Below are 20542 nucleotides of genomic sequence, written 5' to 3' on the forward strand. Positions count from 1 at the left end.
CACAAACATGTTAGGACACATGTTAGAAGCTACAAATGCAATAATAGTAGCATTTTCGTTTTCCTTCGTTGCAAGAAGTACTCGCATCATAAATTAAGACTTAAAAAAGCCCCACCTACTTAGATTCATTTAGATCTATCAGGATACATTTACATTTTTTTCTCAAGCTTTAACCTTCAAGCGCAATGCCACGACTGTAAGCATTTGAATTCAAACAAAACACAGCAAAAAACTGACTTTGCCACAGAAGAACTAACGAGGCAAAGTCTCTACCCACTTGTGAACTAAAAAGACTCGAAGAAGCAGCCCACATGCATCCGTTACCCCAAGCCAGCTAGGAACCATTTCCATGCTTTCACTGGCTGTGCAACAGTCCTGTGTTGGCCAGACCCCTCCCTGCTTGAGGCACAGTTCCCACAAGCTGCAGTCACTAGGCCCAACGCGATACAACTTGAGAAAACAAAGCTACTCACTTGGGATTCGTTTCGCAGTACCGGGCGGCAAACTTCTCCATTAACCGATCGATTTTTTGCGCTTCACCGGGCAGCCAGAATCCCTCGAGGAAGACACGCAGCGCGGACACGAAATCCTTGCCCGCAAAGTCCATTTGGTCAACGTAGGCGCACATTACTTCCTTGTTCAGCCTATGATGGAAACAGCCCCAGTTTAGGACGCAGCCATGACGTCGCACACTGAGAACTGCTTGCTTGCAGGCACAATCAAGGGGGGACACTGGTCCTTAGGACATTTTTGTTATTTTTTAATCTATGTGCTTGAGATTTACACATTAAGTGTATTTCAACATCCTGAGCACAAATATGCAGTCAGTTTTCGTCTATGGGGTGTAAGTTTAGAGTTGTGCAACATGTTACGCCACTCCGTTTCAGGCAACATTTTCATTATCTACCTATGAAATACTCAAGTAGCTTTTATCCCTTTGTGCTCTAGAAGGACCAGGGAGTGCAACTATGCCCCATCAGCAATTTTAGCATGGTTTCTGCAAACGCTGTAAAATTTGTAAATGTCAGGTCATCAATTTACAATGTTCTTGTTAAACTAACTGCATGAAATCTTGTGCCAGCAAAAAGAAATTCTGTACTTTTGCGGTTTTATTGCACTGTTCAGTTCATACGCTTTCCAATCCAGAAAAAATGGTGTAAATCGAACCAGTACATCCCAAGATATTGTACCCGACAGCTGATCATGAGGAGAAAAAAATGATTCTGAGAAAACAGGGCACGAAGTTTGCAAACATAGGCAAAAATGGTCATTTAGGCGACTTGAAAGGGCGACAGCTTTGTGAATACTTGTGATACAGCTATGATATTTTGCAGGTACATTCTTTGGGACCTGTAGACTGCAAATAAAATTAATGCAGAAAATTGATTTTTTGGCAAATTTTCAGTCCTCAAGACCAGTGTCCCCCCTTAATAACAAGGTTCCAGTTTCATGCACAATGTTTCTTTGGCTGTGGTGTGAGCAGGTCCATGGCTGAGGGTTAGATAAAGCGTTTAATACTTGTTGAAGCAAGTTACGCGTCCTCTCATCGGAGCCATTGTGATCCCCCGGCCACAGGAGCTGCTCAATTGGCGTACGTGACTCGATGACTCGAGGCTCGTTCGCATGGCGCGAAGCAGTTGTGAACATGAGACCGCAATTGCATTACGCGCACATGGAGTGGCAGGCACGAGTTCTCACATCACTACACGGACACATACACTTCACACCTGTCTGGCTTACGTGACTCGATGCACGTAGTGATGACCGCGAGTGTTCTGAGGCACAGAAATATGTGACTGCGTTGTATCACACACATGGAGTGGCAGTCACGAGTTCGCACATCACTGTACACGGAGATGCAGGCGCGACTTCTCACAGTGGACAAGTGAAAATTAGAAAAGACAAAGGAGGCTTACTTTTCGTTCTCTCCCAAGTAGTCTCCAATTTGTTTCTGAAAGCAAACAAAACCTTATTAATAAGTCTGTCACTTCACAAAGCAGCAAGAAAAAATGGTTCCCACTCCAAAAGAATGTGTCCTGACAAAGTTTGAATCGTCCCAACTTTGCTGAACAGGTTGCAATGTCATATCCAGACAAATTTCTTCTGCACTCTGTAGGTGTAGCCTACGCTTCTCTTAAACCTTTAAAGCCCCTAATTAAGGTAATCTTAACCAGTGTTAGGGCTAACATAACAAAGCAGACATGTCCTGCTAAAAACACAGGTAAAACATACTCTTCGTAAAAGTTAAAAAAGTTTAGGCACCGGATACACTTGACCTTGAAATGCACCGGCTATCTCTGGTAGCAGCGACAAGCTTACCCACGATGCACCAATGGCATGCTGTTGGAAGGCATACGAGGCTCAGGTAACACAAGCCATACAGGCCCAGCCCACACAAACATCTATACACTGTGTATTCAGGCAGTCATAGGTCAAGCAGCAGCGATTCAATACAAAATTGGCAAGTCCCAAAGAATCAAGAAGCAAAACAATGAAAACAAACAAAACTGAACATCTCCAAGGGACAGTCAAACCTCGATGTAATGAACTTCAATGTAACAAAACCCCCGATGTAACAAACCACGTATTTTTTTTTAACTTCAAGTGTATGCGCACCATCTATTTTCACCCTCTATGTAACGAAGTCCTGTTTGCCGAAATATGAATGTAACAAAATTTCATGGAGAACTAGGCACGAAATTTTGGTTGTAGAAGTAGATTTTGTAAGACGCAAGCGCTGAAATGGGGTCTCAGTAAAACGCTAATGGCAACATGGGCCGCCAAATGCGGCGAGCAAGCTTCTTGCTTACAAGCTACCTACAAACTGCTTATGAACCGCCTACAAACTGAGTGAGCTACGAACTGCGTATGGCGCCGCCGTCGCATGTTGCCGCTTTGTCCTTCGTTCAAGTTCACTCACGCTTGCTGAGTTCCATCGTTCCAGCAAACGCACGGCAAAGCATTTGTGGGTTTTTTATGAGCCTTGCGCGCGCATTTTTTCATGGCCATGTTTGCAATTGCGTGAAGACGGCGGCTTCTGCCTCAGCCAGAATGCAACTCACCATGACCGCAGCAGTGGGAGGAGCCTGACGACTTTCGCCAATGGGGATGCACGCACACTAAGGCGGGAGCTTCAAAGCACTCTGGGATGCCGGCAAGCCCCGCCAGAGACGATTAAGCTTACCACCGCAGAGGATATTTAATGGGATACTATTTTGCAGCCCAAACCTCACCCACATTATTAAATTCTTGCCCGTATGAATAACTTCGTTTGCCGCTCGTGTAGCATTTCAGCGAGCGGTGAGAAGCAGTCGCTAGAGCTACCCGCATCTCGCGGGTGGTCTCCTCCGCGTCTGCGTCAGCGCGCTTGTGGCTTGCAAAGCACGTTTTTGCGTGCAGAAAACACTCCATGCAGTTCACGCTTATGCCCGCATAGACGGTTAAGCTCCGACCAAGGAAATTAAAAAAATCCTTGGCTCCGGCAGAAACATGAGCAGCCCGCCAGCCGTGTATGCGCGCCATGTTTTGTTTGCAGAAACGTGGTTAACACTTCATTTTAACCGCGAATTTCAATGTAGCGAAATTTCAATGTAACAAAGTAAATTACAAATTGTATCGACTTCGTTCCATCGAGGTTTAACTGCATTTCCCAGATGTCCCTTGAACACTCCCTTAATATCTCAAAGTTGTCTTATGAAAAGCAGGGACAAACTTGCCCCCATGAAAGATGGTGGAATAAATAAGGATGGCAAAAAGGCTTTTCAAGGGGCGTCCCTCCACACCTTGTCCAGGCGCTCGTCCGAGTGAAAGAACTCGGCAATGTCCCAGGCTCCGGGCCCCACCAGGCCGTGTTCTTGGAGGAACTGGAGGCCCCGGCGAGGCTTGCGGTTGAACAGGTCGATGCCCTGCTCCATGATCTCCTTCTGCTGCTTCAGCACCTCCAGCTGCTCGGGAATGTTGCAGCTGCTCGCCGCCGAGTTGAGTGAGTTGCACGAGCCCCCGTGGCTCACCAGTGAACGGTCCTCCTCCTGAAACGGACCACGCGATTGTCACGGCCAACAACAAGGCTGACGGGACTAAGACATCTAAGCAGAGCACAAAGTCATCGGGAACGACTATACGCAGATGGAGTCCAGCGCAGATGAATTTGCAAAGCTCGACGGGAAAAACTGAAGAAAAAGTTGTGAAAAGAATTCCGTCCCAGGTGAATTCAACTGGCAGAAGACGATAAAACAGTTGAGGTGGGTCACACACTCCTGCACCACGTGGGCAAAGATGGGGCTCACATTGCTGAGGCATAGTTGAGAATCAATGCGAGTTGCTTCTGCAAAGTAGATTGTGACTAACAATGGTGGGGGATAGTGGCAGTCCTTGAGGAACCCCAGACGGGAGTAGATCGGGTTGAAATAGATAAGGCGCGGTCATAAATCAATCGGAGTGGCCTCTGCCAAGCACATGACCAACAATGGTGGAGATAGTGGTGATCCTTGAGGTACCCCGTGGGAGTAGAAAGGGTTTACGTGGAGTCATGGTCAAAAATGAGTCAGAGCACCACCTGTCAAGCCGATGGCAACAAACAAAGGCGGGGGTAGTGGCAACCCCTCTTGGTAAAGATGATGGCGATGATGATGATGATGATGGAAATGCCAATGACGTACCTCGGGTGCCTCTAGGTTGCTGCTGCTGCTGTTGACCACAGGGTTGTTGGCAGTGGAGTTGCTGCCGATGCCCACATTGACGGCAGCGCTGTTGTTGACGACGGGGTTGGTGTAGAGGTCCTTGCTCCACTCGAGCATGCACTTTAGGATAGAGACAAGGCACTCGAGGCCCTTGATGCGCATGGACTTCTCCTGGTGCACCGTGGCACCCAGCTCCAGGGCCTGACGCCCCTGGGCAATCTTGGACAGGTCGTTGACCAGCCGCTCAAAGATGTTCGCCGCGTTCAGGTCGCAGTCATAGTTCACGTAGATGTCTACCACACTCTGGGCATCTGCACAGATGCGCGTCAGCACCTGCAACATGGAAGAGGGAGAGCGAGGATGTCTCACCTAATCCCTCATGTTGCTACTTTACTGGAATTTAATGGCTAGTTTGCCCTTATGAAGAAATAAAAATTTTGTGCATTAGGGTGTACTTTCCCAGAATAAACCTAAGTTGTGAGTGTAGCGTTAAAAATTTACTATTAACCCTTCTCCCCAAGCTGTCGTTATCACAACAACGAAGTTTCAACAGCACATTTTTTCACGTTGCAGTGGGATTCGACTAACGCCGCAGTGGCTGCAACTCTTTATAAAGAGTAGTAAGACAGTATTCTCCAAAAACTCTTCAGATTCTTTTCCTGAATGTACAGGTAACGTGTTGAAAGGAGAAATGGAACCCATCAATGAGCATGGCCCTTAAAGAGTGTAGCCCCGAAACAGGTTTGGCTCTCAAACGCAACCTTTGCGTAAGTGGAAGCCCTTACGCAAGCATACGATAGTTCTCAATGCACTTTGCAACATTCTGCATCATTGCCAATGAATTAGAAGGAAAGAACAGGACAGCAAGGTGGAGAGAAGAGGGCGGTGTCCCTGCCTGGATGACTTTCCACTTGTGCCCGAAGGAGGAGCTGGACGTCTCGAGGATGTTGAGGAAGATCTCCTTGAAGAAGACCTCGATCTGCATCTTGAGGTGGGTCTTGAAGTTCTGCAGCAGGGCCAGGAAGATGGTGACCGAGATCTCGAACACCTCGGGCACCGACGAGACGCCGTTCTTGGACAGGGCCACGCACAGGTACTGCTTGATGGCGTTGACAAACATGTCGTTGGTCCGGAACACGGGCCCCGCGTTCTGCAGGATCAGCAGCAGCAGCTGCAGCGACAGCACCTTCGACCGCAGCTCGTGCGACCTGGGAAGGGGCCGGCCAGGCCGCCAGGCTCAGTTTTGTGCGAGGGCTTGTTCGAGCATTCCAGCACGGCTGACTTTGCTAGAGCGAACCGGACGTTTCACATAAGAGACTAGGAAGTTTTTGATAAAGCGGGTCATGACTGTAATGACGATACGTCATGATGCACAGGTGCCGTCAGAAGTAATTGGAGCACGGGAGCCGTGGCCCAACCACATAGCAGCGCTGTGTAGCTGCACCGGCGGTAAACGAAAGGAGCAGAACACGCATGCATGCTTGCCGACGGTGACAGCCCACCTTTACTTCTCAACCCACTTCTTTTAACACGGCTTCGAGCGTTGTTCGCAGCATAATGGTCTCAGCGATAGCGCTGGTAGCAGACCTACCTAAAAACATTAGAAAAGAAGAATTGTCACTTCAGATCCCTGCGAATGCGACTCTTCTCCCGCACCTTGCACGCGCTGAAAATGTGCGAGCGACGCTGCCAGATACCGCCTCTGCTATCAGCGCCATCGCTGAGAGCATTATGCTGCGAATGAAGCCGCGTTAAAAAAGAGGTGGGTTGAGAAGTATCGATGGGCTATCACCGTCGGCAGGCGCGCATGCATGTTCTGCTCCTTTCATTTACCGCCGGTGCAGCTATACGGCGCTCACATGGGATTCGGCCACTGCTCCCATGCTCCAATTACTTCTGACGGCACCTGTACATACAGTCGAATCCCGCTACAACGAAATTGACGGGACGTGCGAAAAATTTCGTTGAAGCGAAAATTCGTTGAGGCGAAATCTGCCCCAACACACCACGGAAAGGCCAGAAAAATAGCCCCGTACGTTTCCGCAACATTGGCAGCATAATACAATGTTTAGAAAAAGGAGTGACGCGCCATAACTCATGTTTATTTGGATAACAAACATACCAATGGTTATCTGTTTTTTCACTGCACCCAAAGAACGCGTTACGGAGGGGGGTGAAGATATGCAGGCGCAAAACGTATCGCTGTACAACAAGGCGTGTCCACCGAGCTGATTACTTGCAGATAGCTGCTAGGCCGTCGGAAGCCCCCCTCTCGCTTGTGGCAGGAGCAGTGCCGTTATCTTATCCTCCGACAGGGCACGGCAGCTACTGACCTTGGCAGGCAAGACGCGCGCGCTTGCATTTAACATGACCGCGCGCTCGCGACTAAGATAGGATGACTAGGCTTCAAGACCAAACACGCAAACATGACTTTTGCTCTTGGCTATGAAGAATGGTTGAAGGAAAACGGCAAGGACAGCTGCTCATAACGCATACATGACGGCACCGCGCCAGCAGCGGAGCACATTCATGCAATTTCAACTGGATACGGATTGGCTGTAGCTCTGGGGCTCCGCCTTGGCGAAGCGGGCCTGCGCCTCGTGTAAAGACGGCCAGCCACATCGTTATCACCATCAAGCAATGGCGTGCGCCTGAGTTATTTTTTTTGTTTTGGGTGGCGGTGTGGCCGCAACGCGCATGTTTTCGGTGAAACTAAGCGTCCTGAATGTATAAAAAGTTACAGATAGCTGGCGCTATGCTTATTTTATTGTAAAATAATTGTTCAAACCCAGCCCAAATCATCGAAAATTTCGTTGAAGCGAAAGCAAGCCTGACAAATGGTTCGTTGTGGCGAGGACTTTGTTGCATTGACTTCTATGGCTAGCTGACGGGGAATTGGAAATACTTCGTTGAAGCGGAAATTTCGTTGAAGCGGCGTTCGTTGTAGCGGGGTTCGACTGTATAGACAAATATTTGCTCAGCACCAAGCATGCATCAAGGCTTCCTTCATGCCAGTGTTTAAGCATTCCTAATTTTGTTTGTGTGTTGGGTGTTTTGCATTAAGGACAAGAGAATCTCTCTGCTAAGCGGGATTGTGATCCCACTCATTTAGCATCATGCTTTTATCCCTTAGTGAGGAGTAGGTCATGATGGCAATGACAATAGTATAAAAAAATTGATTTTCACTTGGTGCTAGTCGTACACCTTGTTCTATGATAAAACATTCAGTGCCCGTCAAATCTGTGAAAGAGGATGACCAGCAAAGCTGGGCACAGTCCAAGCAGTGCACCAAACAAACACGTTCACTTGAAATTTGTGGCTGAGCACCCTTCCTAGCTAACTAGCTGAAGAAAATCTGGAAGGGCTAGAGTTTTGTTCCAGCAGACAAACATACATTTCTCTGTTTCCCGCCCATTGAAGCCCCTGTATTGACAGCAGACAGGAATTCCACAATATTGACAACCTCACCACAAACTGCTAATATCGAAAACTTGGCGTAATGTTAGAGTCGTCCTAGCAGCCAATTTTTATATAATTTGTTTAAGGACACTTTCAACAAAAAAAAAAAGAGTTATAGCCAAAGCTCTCTTCGTAGACAGCATGCACTAACAGCAGACGTTTACAACTCCTGTAACGTTTACAACTTAACTCTGAACTCACTAATAGTGACCAGTAAATGAAACTCGGCGTAATAATAGCCACCTTAGTGACAAATTTCAGTATAATTTTTTCCAAGATACCTACACTAAGGAGGGAGGTGGGTCTTTAGACTAAACACCATTTTTTAAATTTTTAGTGCCAGCTAGATAAAAACTGGCAGTCTTAATAATAAATTTTACGCTATTTCAAATATGTAACTTGTTTTGACACAGCTTTATTTGTTCGAAAAATACAATGTTTTAAAATTTATTTATTGGAGCACTTTTAGGGGGTATAGAGCTAGTTCGCTTGATGAAACTCAATAATGATTTATATGGATGTAATGCCAAAGGTCTACTCTGCCAGGCTATGCTATTTTTGTTCACTTCAAGCAAGAACTTTTGCAATGCATGAAAAGGTGAACATTTGATACAGACGATCCGTATAAAATTATCTCATCTTTACTCATTTTTGCAAATAGGTGAGCAATGCCAGAGTAATAAAAATAGTATCACCTGATAGATCAATTCAATACGAATGCAATGGTACCTGTCTTGTCATCCTAACCCAAGAACAACATTGCAAACCCCCCCCCCCCCCGTAAGGCAGAGCATGGTCTTGCAAAAAAACCAAGAAAAATGCATTTGAAGTTTCAGATCATGGTAACTTTTTCTACAGCTTAGCTACAACAATATAATTAGCATCGTTTTGTAGCTCTGTTCTTCACAAAGAAAAGCACACCAAGTATGTGACTAACAGAGGGATAACTCGGGAAAGGCTGATGTAGATCTACACGAATACCGTACAAATTGTGAAGGAAAATTAAATTTTATACTGTGAAACTTCAGGAACTGCATGCCCTCCTTAACCTTTTCTCTCGGTATCTTTTCAGAATACAGAAAGGCACAAATACCATGTGCTGTTATTTTTGTGCTACCAATGAGACTAAAGCACAGCAGCCACCCAGAATAATGATTGTCCTGGAATGCACCTCATGCCTACAGCAAGGCTGCAGGTGAAATGCACTTTGGTGATCAATGCTTCAGTGATACAAATAGTAGTACCTGCTAGACCAATTCAATACAAATGAAATTATCCGAGTCTTGTTATCCTGGCTCAAGAGTAAGATACGGAAACACCCCGCAAGAAAGAGCGTAATCTCACAAAATAAACTGCAGAGCGGCAGGTGGACTTCAATTTGGCGATCAATGCCTGAGTGATACAAACAGGATCACCTGCTACATCTATTTATTGCAAATGAAATGATACCAGTCTTATCATCCTAGATCAAAAGCCAGATGATGCAACGCTCCGTAAGGCAGAGCATGACGTCACAAAATACAGAGAAAAATGCGTCTTTAGTTTCTAACTCTTGCTACAGCATAGCCGCAATATAAAAAGCACCGTGTCACTCTGTTCCTCATAAAAAAAAGTATGCTGCTGTACCACAAAAACAACCTGGAAAGCTCTTTGCAAGTAATGAAAAACTTTTGTAAACAGCGCTGGAAAACTACACTTTTTGTTGAACTTCACGATTGGTACTTCCTACTTTGCACTTCCTTCGACGTCTATGCAAACTAAAGAAAAGCACAAACATATTGTGCTGCGGAAATTTTTCTCACAAGTAAGACCAAAGCAGAACAGCTAACTAAATCTGGACGTTTCCGCGCGGCGCTTCTCGGACCAGATTCGTATACAGGACAGGCGATCTCGGCACCACCATCTACAGCGTCTTCCGTCGTTTTTTTGTACGCCTGCAACGTGTAATTCGTTGAGGTCTTCAAGCACTGCGGCACAAGACAAAGACGTTGTGACAGAATCACAGTCACTAACGGCAGAGAAAACGCACCCGAATTGATAATACTGCGGCGGCGAACGCGGGCCTGCAAAAACAAAACAGAAAAAAAAAAAAGGCGATTCAACCACGCCGGCCAATCAGAGACGCAGAACGGGGGGCTCGACTCGAGCGCGTGTGCTCCTGCCAATCAGCGGCTCATTAACGACCTTCAGGAAATTGGCGGTAACGCTCGTTCTCCTCATGTGACGCCATTTTAAGATAGCACAAAATACGCCTGAAGCAATCCGCTACAAAGCGAGACCAAGATGGCCGCCGCTGGCAGTCTGCTTCGAGTGTGGCGCGCGCGCGAAGTTCAAGCTTTTCCAGCCCGGTTTTCGACGTTTGGCAGCTCCCGCTGTGTTTCCAAAGTCGATTTTGTGATTCTTCCCGGACCAATTCAGCAGTGAACCTTTACAGTAGCTGCTCGAAGGTATAAAGACTTCAAAAACGCATATTTCGCCAAATGCATTTTTTCGCGATTTTTTATTATTTGAAGACTCGCGTCTCCCCTCAGATTGAGAGCTAGACCACATTTGCAAGAATTGCTAGACCCCATCAGGTTGCCAGACCACATCAGGTTGACAGCTAGACCACATTTGCAAGAATTGCTGGACCACATCAGGTTGCTAGACCCCATCAGGTTGACAGCTAAACCACATTTGCAAGAATTGCTAGACCACATCAGGTTGCTAGACCACATCAGGTTGACAGCTAGACCACATTTGCAAGAATTGCTAGACCCCATCAGGTTGCTAAGACCACATCAGGTTGCTAGACCACATCAGGTTGACAGCTAGACCACATTTGCAAGAATTGCTAGACCCCATCAGGTTGACAGCTAGACCACATTTGCAAGAATTGCTGGACCACATCAGGTTGCTAGACCCCATCAGGTTGACAGCTAAACCACATTTGCAAGAATTGCTAGACCACATCAGGTTGCTAAGACCACATCAGGTTGCTAGACCACATCAGGTTGACAGCAAGACCACATTTGCAAGAATTGCTAGACCCCATCAGGTTGACAGCTAGACCACATTTGCAAGAATTGCTAGACCCCATCAGGTTGCTAGACCACAATAGGTTGACAGCTAGGCCACATTTGCAACAGGGGCAAGAATTCTTTCTGACCGACACAACTTGTAGATGGACAGACGTCGATCAATGCTCGAGTGCAGCTACATACAGCTTCGCTGCTGAAACAAGATCCCCACCCCGATTACCTGGGGTCGGGCTGCCCCTCGGGCAGGGGCTTCATGGAGAGCTTGCAGAGTGAGCGGAACACGAGGAAGGCGTCCTTCTGCACCACATGGGCAAAGTGGGCCTGCATGGCCATGCTGTTGCCGTCGCAGCTGGCTGCCACACTCTCCTGGGAGCCCGCCCGCGCGAGCGTCGAGGTGGAGCCACCGGTCGTCGTAGTCGTCGTCGTCGCGGCGGTCGACGCGTCCCCCGCACCGGCCACCACTCGGTTTAAGATCTCCTGCAGGACTACGGCCACCACCTCTTCCGAAGACTCCTGCGATGCATGTGAAGGTGAAAGAAGAGACGGGCAGTACATTTGAGTACTGTGGTGCAAAGTATGAAATGCTATTTTACCCTTTTTTCACTTTTAAACTTTACGTTGCCTTTGACAGAGTTTCTCTGGTTACGGAAAACAAAAGGCTATGCAATTAAGTGACCAGTGTTGACGAGTGTCAACACTAAGGGTCACTAATAGCACAGGTGACTACTCCAACGAAAAGAAAGAAACTACAGGCCTCTTTTATTTGCCATTTTGAACGAACCAGAACTGCCCCAAAGCATCTCCGCATTTTCTTTGCTCGTAGAGTTTCTATCGCGCAAGCAGTTTTTAGTTGTCCATGAACTGCTCAGAGGTGCTCTGGATGGGCAAATGAAACAGCTTATACATGAACTTTGTAAGGACTGCAAAACAGTAACAATAGAAAGCATTGTTGCCTTTCAACAGTTCCTGTCAGGTTTTCCCATGGTTTCTTCTGTTTAGTTTAAATTACGAATTAGGCTGCCAGAAGGTTGGGATCATTGCAGTCGCAAAACATTTAGTGGATCGTTCACACGGCCCATAGCAAGATGATGCGTGGAGAATGCACGTGGCGATGCTTAGCCTTTTCTGACTTCCCTTAATGTTTAGCAATTTTTACATCATGCCTGAAGGCTCGTTTGAACGCGCACCTCACAGACCTGAATGCAGCAGCAGATTGCGCATGCCTTACGGCCCCGAGAGCGGTGATGAAGAAACCAGACTAATAAAGGCCAAGAAAGAGCACACCCTGGATGCCTTGACTCACCCCGTGACTCCGATCCTCATTCACACTGCTGGTGTCGTCCTCCTCTGCTGCGCTGTCCTCAGCCCCCGTCGACGAGGGGGGAGGTGGTGTCTGCGGGGGCTCTATGATGGTGCCTGCTACCGCCAAGCTGTGTTAAAGAATAAAGAAAGAGCTGTGGAATCTCTTTGCTGGTAGCGTATGTATGTATGTACAGAACTACACACATACATACAGTCTGCAAACAAAGCAAGCTCGCAAAGAGCACGGAAAAATATAATGAGTAAAATGTCAGACACGCTAAAACAACGAGTTCTGCTTACATATCAGACAGGAACTGGCACTCATCAGAGTGAGATACAAACTGAATAAACATATGCATAGTTGTTGCTCACAGCCCTCCACTACAGAGCACCCATAGTCAAGGTATAGCCACAACATATAAAGCTGGAGGTTCTATACGAAGTGCACCATGTGTGAAGGGCTATGGAATAATTCAGACCACCTTGCGATCCTCCCAAACGTGCCGACATCACGCAATCACAGGTGTCCCGTTTTTCGCCTCCACCTGAAAAAAGGCACTGCCGCACCCGGCACACACACCCACAACCTCCTCCCAAACAGCTTTGGTTGTCAAGACTTGGTCAAAGCCAATGTTTAGCTCCGTACCTCGAACTGTTGTTGTCAGCGGATTGCTCCTGGGCGTCCCGCGATGGCGTCGCAGCCTCCGCCTTGTCCGAGTGCCGCGAGTCCGAGTCGGCGACCCCCAGCCCCCCTTCCGCCTTGGTGGGGGCGGTGGAAGAGGAGACTCCTCCTCCCGCCGTTCCACCGTTGTTGTTGGTGGTGGCGGCGGCGGAGGAGCAGGCCTCCATGCGGGCGAAGATGACGTTGAGCATCTGGGTGAGGGTGGCGATGGCGGTGGTCTGGTTGACCAGGTTGCGCGAGGCCAGGTAGATGTTGTAGCAGGTGCGCACGGGCTGCAGCACGCTTCCCTCGTGCACCTCGCACCACTGGCTCGTCACCACTGTCAGCAGGGCCTTGATGATCTGCAGCTGCACGCCGTCGTCCGTCGTCGGGCCCTGCGGAGGGGAAGGACGCTCTCCGATTGGCCGTTGTTCATGCCCAATGAGAACCGGCACTCGGGGAGGAGAGGGCGGGGATTGAGTAAAATTGGAAACAAGGCCCTAACTCACGCTAAACCGGAGGGGAGGACAGTCATAGAGGCGACCGCACCAACGAGGTGCCTAAAAGTTCTGCCACTCTTAAACATGGTTAAACCAAGTTTGTCAACAATGGCTCTGTTTTTAAAGCGAAAGCTTTCTTAGCAAGACCGATTGCATCCTGTCCAAAAAAACTAAAGCATTTCCACTTAGACCGGGTGGTCGACCGAAAAGCTCTCATAACATCTTGGGACACACGGCGCGTGCATGAAACCGGGCTTCCATCGAGTCAAAACGGTTATCTGAAAATCGCCAAAGAGGAACAGTTCCAGATAAGACAACACAAACATCAACAATGAAGGAGGAGTACAATAGTATACCTTGATCTCATATAAACCACGTTTCGGTATACATCTAGATCATTCGTAGATGCGTTTACTTAGGGCACGAAAAATCGTCGCGTGGGTTGGTTCTTCGTTAGCGTTTGGGTCTTTGAAGGTGTGGCGAACATTTGGACTCACTTTCAGCGAAGGTTGTATGCACTTTAAGCATTCGCACTTCCCTCCACTTTCTTTAGAAAGAAATGGTAAAATTTTTACTCTGAGAGGGAACATGCACACAATTGCACCCTGAGACAAAATACCCACACTGCTCAGTGCAAATGAAGCTTAGGCACGAGTGCGCAGAGAATGTGCATGCAGCCAGCACCACATCGTAGCATTTTCCGATAGCACAAGCCCTTACTGTTTCCCCCCATCCCCATCCAGTCCCCTGCCCCCATTTCCTTGGAACAAAACAAGCAATTAGATGCTTTCACTGCGTAACCGCACGACACGCTGGCTTAACCTTGGCTGAGCTTGAGGGTTAGATCAAGCTCGCAAGCTGTTTCCGGGTTTGTACCTGAAGCGATAGAGCTTCCGCTCTAAAAAACAGATTGGCTCACAATTGGCTCAGCGATGCAAGTGGAAGCCACTAAGAACAGGCACTCAAGGAGGAGGTGGCACGGATTGAGAAATATTGAAAATAGGGCCTCGGGTCACCACTCCAAACACTGAGGCTCTTTCTTTGATTTAGTCTTGGACTCATTGTGCATAGCCCAAAAATTCCTCACGCCATTCAAATATACGTAAAAAATAAATGCCCAATTGCTTCGCGGGGAGTCCATGGTGAGCCTAAGATGGTAAATCGAATAGCCCCATCCTGCAATGCGCCCTTTAGCGTCACAAAAAACATGCAAGGGAAAAGGCGGAGAGAAATTCCCAATTTCTAAGGAAACAAGACGTTGTTGGCAATCGAACAAGTCCAAAGAGCTGTAAAAAAGTGGTAAGTTGGGCGAACAGTGGTGAGCTGGGTGACCGTAGCAAAAACGGTACAAAATGCGCACCCTTTCAGAATAAACAAAAAGTTATTCAACCTTCCGTGTCCCTCTAACATAATGGTAATCACCCTTTAGCCTAATAAAAGTTTGTATTCCCTTAGAGATAAATGAAAATTTCAATCTACATTGTGTGTGTGTGTGTGTGTGTGTGTTTGCACGTGTGCATGTTTTTCTGACAGAAAATTTTGTCGTACCCATCTTGAATTCCGGTGCCACTCCCATTCTGAGATAGTGCCGGCCCCACTTTGCCAATGATTTCAACTTACTTACGGGAGGTAACTTGCTCCAAATTTTATGGTACTGTTCAACTGGACTCTCTTCCTTACGTTACACTATCAGCATATGAGGCCCATTAAAATTTTTTAAAAATTAGAGCCGTTCCACTCAATGTGAAAGCTGTCGGACGTGCAGAGCAGTGATTTGCCATAATGGCTGTAGCGCCGTTATCCGCTCTCTGCTACCACCCAATGCAATTCCACCTTCGCAGTGCCCGCGCGCCCCCCAGCCTGAAACAGTGCCAGCGGGAGTTCTGTTCTTTTTGTGCTTGCTTTTCCTCCCGCACGTGCCGGCGTTGCACTGCCACTTTTTTTCGCTAACTATCGTAAAAACCAGCCCAACAAGCATTCCTAACTAAACGAATGCGGGCACTGCCGTTTAATTATGTATATTTTGCCTCAAATGTACCTGCAGTTTTCTTTGCGCTAAACAACGGGGAGGTGTACGACAAGCGAAAGCGGTTTGCGAGTTTCGAACGCTTAAGATTATATAGACCGCTTGGCTTTCGAAGACTCTGGGTTACGCCGCAACGATGGAACGCCATGTGGCTCTACTTGGGTCCAGCGAGCGAGCTACGGCAACAAGGCGAGCCCCTAAAGTGCTCTGCCCTTAAAACTTGACCAGCCCCTCCCCGCACCTGGAAGCAGCCGCAGACCGTCTCAACGATGCGGTCGATGAGGAGCTTGCCAGGCTCCATAGGGTCGGGCAGGTTCCCTGTGAGGTGGCCATAGGCGATCAGCTTCTGGATGCAGTCCAGGGCCGTCATGACGATGCGCGGTGACTTGGACTGGCAGGCCAGCTCAAAGGGGAGCAGGTACCGCTCCGCCTCCAGCCCGGCCTGGCCCTTGGGCAGCGGCAGTGCCGACGACGTCTCCTGGTCACTGGACAGGCGCAAAGAGAGAAAATGAAGGTTGTCAATACAAGAGAGAGAACAATTAGAGCTAAGTAGATGGGTATGTTGACATTTCAAAAAAAAAAAAATACAATTTTGGGTGTTTAACGCACTATAATAAAGGGCTCTGGATTAGCTTTGACCAGCAGGAGATTGTTAATGTGCATCGAAATCTCGAGGCAAGCAGGCGTTTTCACTTTCACCTCCATCTGAAAAGTGGCCACCACGTCTGGGATCGCAGCCAATGGGAATCAGTAAACTGGTCATGAGCTTCAGCAACTGATTCTTTGCCACAGCGGCCGCTTTTTTGATGGAGGCGAAAAGCGAAAATGCCCGTGTGTGTGAGATTTCGGCACACATTAAAGATCCCCAGGTGGTCAAAATTAATCCGGAGCCCTCCACTACGGCGCGCCTCATTGCCTGCAACGTGTGTTAAACACTACAATCAATCAAATCAAAGCTTCAGCAACTGCATCCCTGGCCAACTCCACTGAGGTATTTGATCATTTTTGTTGGTTATGTTGACGTCGCAGCCAAATAGAAATTGCTGAATTAGCCTTGATTTTCTCCTGACAGCTGTCACTGTCACTGGCCAACTCCACCTGACTTGTGATCTCCTTAATGTTCGACCTAATAACATTCCAAGCAAAATCAAACCCACTGCACATTATGCCACGTGTACTGGTTGTCGATATTTTTAAAGTTGAAATCTGAAGCACATTCACAAGGTCCACCCTTAGAAAGTTAGAGCAATGGAGCCGTATGCATGACCAACTTGTATTCCAGACACCCTGAATTTGATTCTCGTACATCCTCGAATTATTCTAATTTCTTTTTCAATTAGTTTACTTTTATTTTTTTGCCCTGTCGGCCATTTTAGGTGCTGTTTCACTGCTACAGACATCAATGTCACCTCTTCTGCTTCGAGGACCATTTAACTAATGCTTCCGCATTAAATTTCAAAGCCGTAAAGAGAACTTTGGATCCTAAGACATTGCCAAAGCGTCCAGATACTACAAAGCAGTGCTTAGGTATACGGGTTAGACTAAAAATCCTCATTGCAAAAATCTCATCCTGACAAAAGCACGCTGAAAGAATGCCCTGAAGGCTTCATTAAGGAAGTGCTTGAGTGACGCAGGCAAACCAACCTCACATTCTTTACCTTTTTTTTTTTTTTTTTTGCGATTCCATAAGGAGTACGAGAACGAATCCCTGCTGACTCTTATTCATCTGACCTTGGTATGCCCTACACCACGTGTGACTGTTCGCTATCACTGATGATAATTCTCACAATCAAAGCACCGATAGAAAAAAATGGCTCGCCACCTACCTTGGTGCTTGGTTCTTGGTTTCATTTTTGATCTCCTCTGTGGAAGAAAAGCACAATGCACACGTAAGCCACACAGCAACAACGATGAAAGGAAGCTGCTTACAGCAACGATGAAGATAGGAACAACACGGCACAAATGCTCGCACAAAAGCAGGATGGGTTGGGCAAAGCTCGGATGTGACATGTCGCAACCTAACGGCAACACCACCTGTCTGTTTTTGTCATCCACTGATTGGGATTCTGCAAGCCAACATTGTGCAAGCTCATGGCACAGCTCTGAGCTTCCCTGCACAGTCATTCGGCAGTAAATATCACATTTGTTATTTCTTGTTATTAAGTGTTTAAGGCCTTAAGATACCGAATGACATTATCTGGGCAGGCCGCGCTACACGCAAAAATGCAAAGGCATTAAATGCCTTACGCATGACGGTGATAATAAATTTGAAAAAAAGAAATTCACTCGTATTTTAGAAGCTTTTAACGCAGAGAAAAATGTCTTTTAAGGGTTAAAAATGTTTTTTGTGACAGAAAACATTGTGAGAAATAGTGTTTTCTAGAAAATGGTGTGAGCCGTTTCTAAAAGTGGCTCCAGCAGCTGTCGTCGCCTGCCAGCGGTAGCCAAATACAAAAAAATTCAAAACGAGTAACACGATGTTTTGCCTTCTGCCGCTGTTTTAGTCAACATCTTCTTGAGGACACTGCCACCAAGAGTGAACAAAAAAATCGTCTTATTTTGAAGTTCAGCTACGTTTCCGCGTCAACACTCTGGTGCTGGCAGTTTCGTTGGTTTCGTTTGGTGCTCGTCGCGTTCGAGAGTAGGCAGAATTAAGGCGTTTGTGAAAGTGAATGAGTTGTGCGGAAATCCTTAAATGACATTAGAGCGAATGGCATTAGATTTTTGCGTGTAGCAGCGAATTAATGGCATTAAAACTTAAGGCATAAAACACGTTTCATGTACGTGTGGCATGGGTATTAGATTTCTTTGGAGTAAGGTTGACTAATGGCTCTACTGACTGTTCATTTTATGGATTAATAGATTAATGAAGGCAAAAATGGCTAGGATGACTAATTACGTAATAATAAGCATAAGTAAAACGTACTCAAACGGGGGGGAGGCTGCTACAAATCAATCTTTTCATGTCTGTTGTACTTCCACTAATTAAGACGTTTTAAGACTTAACACGCCCACCAACAAGTTGTTTTAAAGCAGTAGAATCATACCGGGGCATTCTGACTTTAACGATGAATACACGAACGGAATGCAAAACACTGCCTTTATAAATATTTCAGTTTCATTTGTTTGTTTATGCGAGGTGAGAACAACAAAACAAATTTTGCTGCACCTCAAATGATGAAGTATTGCTTTTAATGCACGAAATTTTTCTTTCAGAAATTCAAGAATGTTAACACCTTTTGCTGTTCTGTTCACTTTTTTCTTATTCACTTTTTCTTTTCCTTTCTGACGTTCACCCCACCTTTCGGTTCACATCACTGTTCCCGTCACAAGAAACCTGCCACAAATGCTCGAAGATTAAATGAGTGTTACGTACTATACCCAACACGTAAATAACATTCCACTGATGAAAAAACTTACGCAGGTGTGATTATTTTCAATAGGGCTACTTCCTCTACAACTACGGATCAGAATTTGCGAGAAAGCTGCAACAAAAACAATTGTTGGTGAGAATTTTCTGGGTACACATTTGTACACGTGCAGAAGTTAGAAAAACTACATCCTCCAAATCAGAGCAAATTTATAAAAAACATTACAATTTTGAAAGAACCGGACAGGTTTCTATTGCCTGCGATGTTTCCTTACATTTTTTTGTTTTCTGCTCTGGCTTGTTAGAGTGTGAAACGGTTTTCCTCATTGCACAGTTGAGACATGGTGTTGAGTCAGCCACAAACACAGCTCTCGTACATCGCACAGGAAAGAAAATCGTGCAGGCTCCAAGACATGCTCTGGAGTGGCCTGTGACTTTCCATTGGTCATTGGACCAACAAACTTTGCAGCTCTCTGCCCATATCTAGTGTAAACATGAAAACAGTGTTTGGTACTCCATGCCCTCAATGCAAGAAAGGCGTTACAGCGACTCCCTGAACCGTTGTAGAAACTACGCCAGTCTTGCTCTATTAAAACAAGTCTTCATCATCAATTCATTCCCTTTTTATCATAAATTTGTACACGCAATAAGAACACCTCTGCAGTGGAATTTTGTTTTTGGTACTTTTAGCATGCACGTCCGCCAAATGCAGGTCAAACCACACTAACAAGACGCGAAAAGTTGAGAGTTTCGTGCTTCGAAAAACTCCAAAAACTTCGAATCCGTGCGCGCATGACTCCAAAAAGTGAGGAGCCCCGTCGACGGAAATTCAATTTTACGCGACTGTACCCGCAAGGGGCACATGCGTAGTTACCTTCAATGTTACCTTCAATTGGCGCACATATCGGTCATACTTTCGCGCGACGACTTTTATCAAAGCAATCGGTTGCAAAGTTACGTAAATTGTGCGGCCGCGACTTGATAGCGCGAGAGCGCACAAACCGGCAGCTGATGAAGCTATTTTCTTTTTTCGCATCCTTTCCTTCAATACAATAGCAACATTCCCATGTTTGTAGTCACCAATAAACAAAGCCGGAATTCGTAAACTACCGTATCGGAACGAACGGTCAACCCGCACGGCGAAAGCACCCGCGAATTAAACGCCGACAACGATCTGAAACTGACACAACTGGACGCGTTGACACAACTCAGCGGCGTCAATGCGAAAACAGGGCTGTCCAGAAGCCGCAACAAAACAAGCACCTTTCGGGAACTAAAAAGCAACAAAGACTGAACACGGCTCCAGATGGTTCCGACGCGTGGGGGCAAACAAAAATAAACACAAAAATAGGCACGGCCGCAGTGAGAGCTGCGTAATGAGTTCAATCAGATAAAGTTCCCCGCTCAGAGCACTGCAATGTCGTTAACCGTTACCAAAGCTGCGATGAATGTCTTTAGAATACAGCGGGTACAAAAATCGGAGACCAGTGCGTCGGGGGATCTATCCGAAAAACGAAAACTACGT

General features: G+C 46.7%; 1 protein-coding gene across 1 annotated transcript in view; it reads right to left on the reverse strand.

Annotated features, from left to right (window-relative positions):
• The window catches only part of Sec71 (ADP ribosylation factor guanine nucleotide exchange factor Sec71), a 47468-nt gene that overhangs the window by 26317 nt on the left and 609 nt on the right, over positions 1–20542 (reverse strand). Inside the window, exons 2-11 of the mRNA XM_077691196.1 lie at positions 17474–17510; positions 15889–16132; positions 13107–13516; positions 12462–12588; positions 11379–11671; positions 5575–5887; positions 4659–5012; positions 3783–4028; positions 1917–1951; positions 474–644 (exon numbers count right to left, since the gene is read on the reverse strand). Of these exons, the coding sequence (XP_077547322.1) occupies positions 474–644; positions 1917–1951; positions 3783–4028; positions 4659–5012; positions 5575–5887; positions 11379–11671; positions 12462–12588; positions 13107–13516; positions 15889–16132; positions 17474–17510 (2230 nt within the window). The remainder of the gene's footprint in view (positions 1–473; positions 645–1916; positions 1952–3782; positions 4029–4658; positions 5013–5574; positions 5888–11378; positions 11672–12461; positions 12589–13106; positions 13517–15888; positions 16133–17473; positions 17511–20542) is intronic.

This window comes from Haemaphysalis longicornis, unplaced genomic scaffold (assembly GCF_048455015.1).
Source record: "Haemaphysalis longicornis isolate Haplotype H1 unplaced genomic scaffold, Haemaphysalis longicornis Haplotype H1 scaffold_10, whole genome shotgun sequence".
Taxonomy (NCBI): domain Eukaryota; kingdom Metazoa; phylum Arthropoda; class Arachnida; order Ixodida; family Ixodidae; genus Haemaphysalis; species Haemaphysalis longicornis.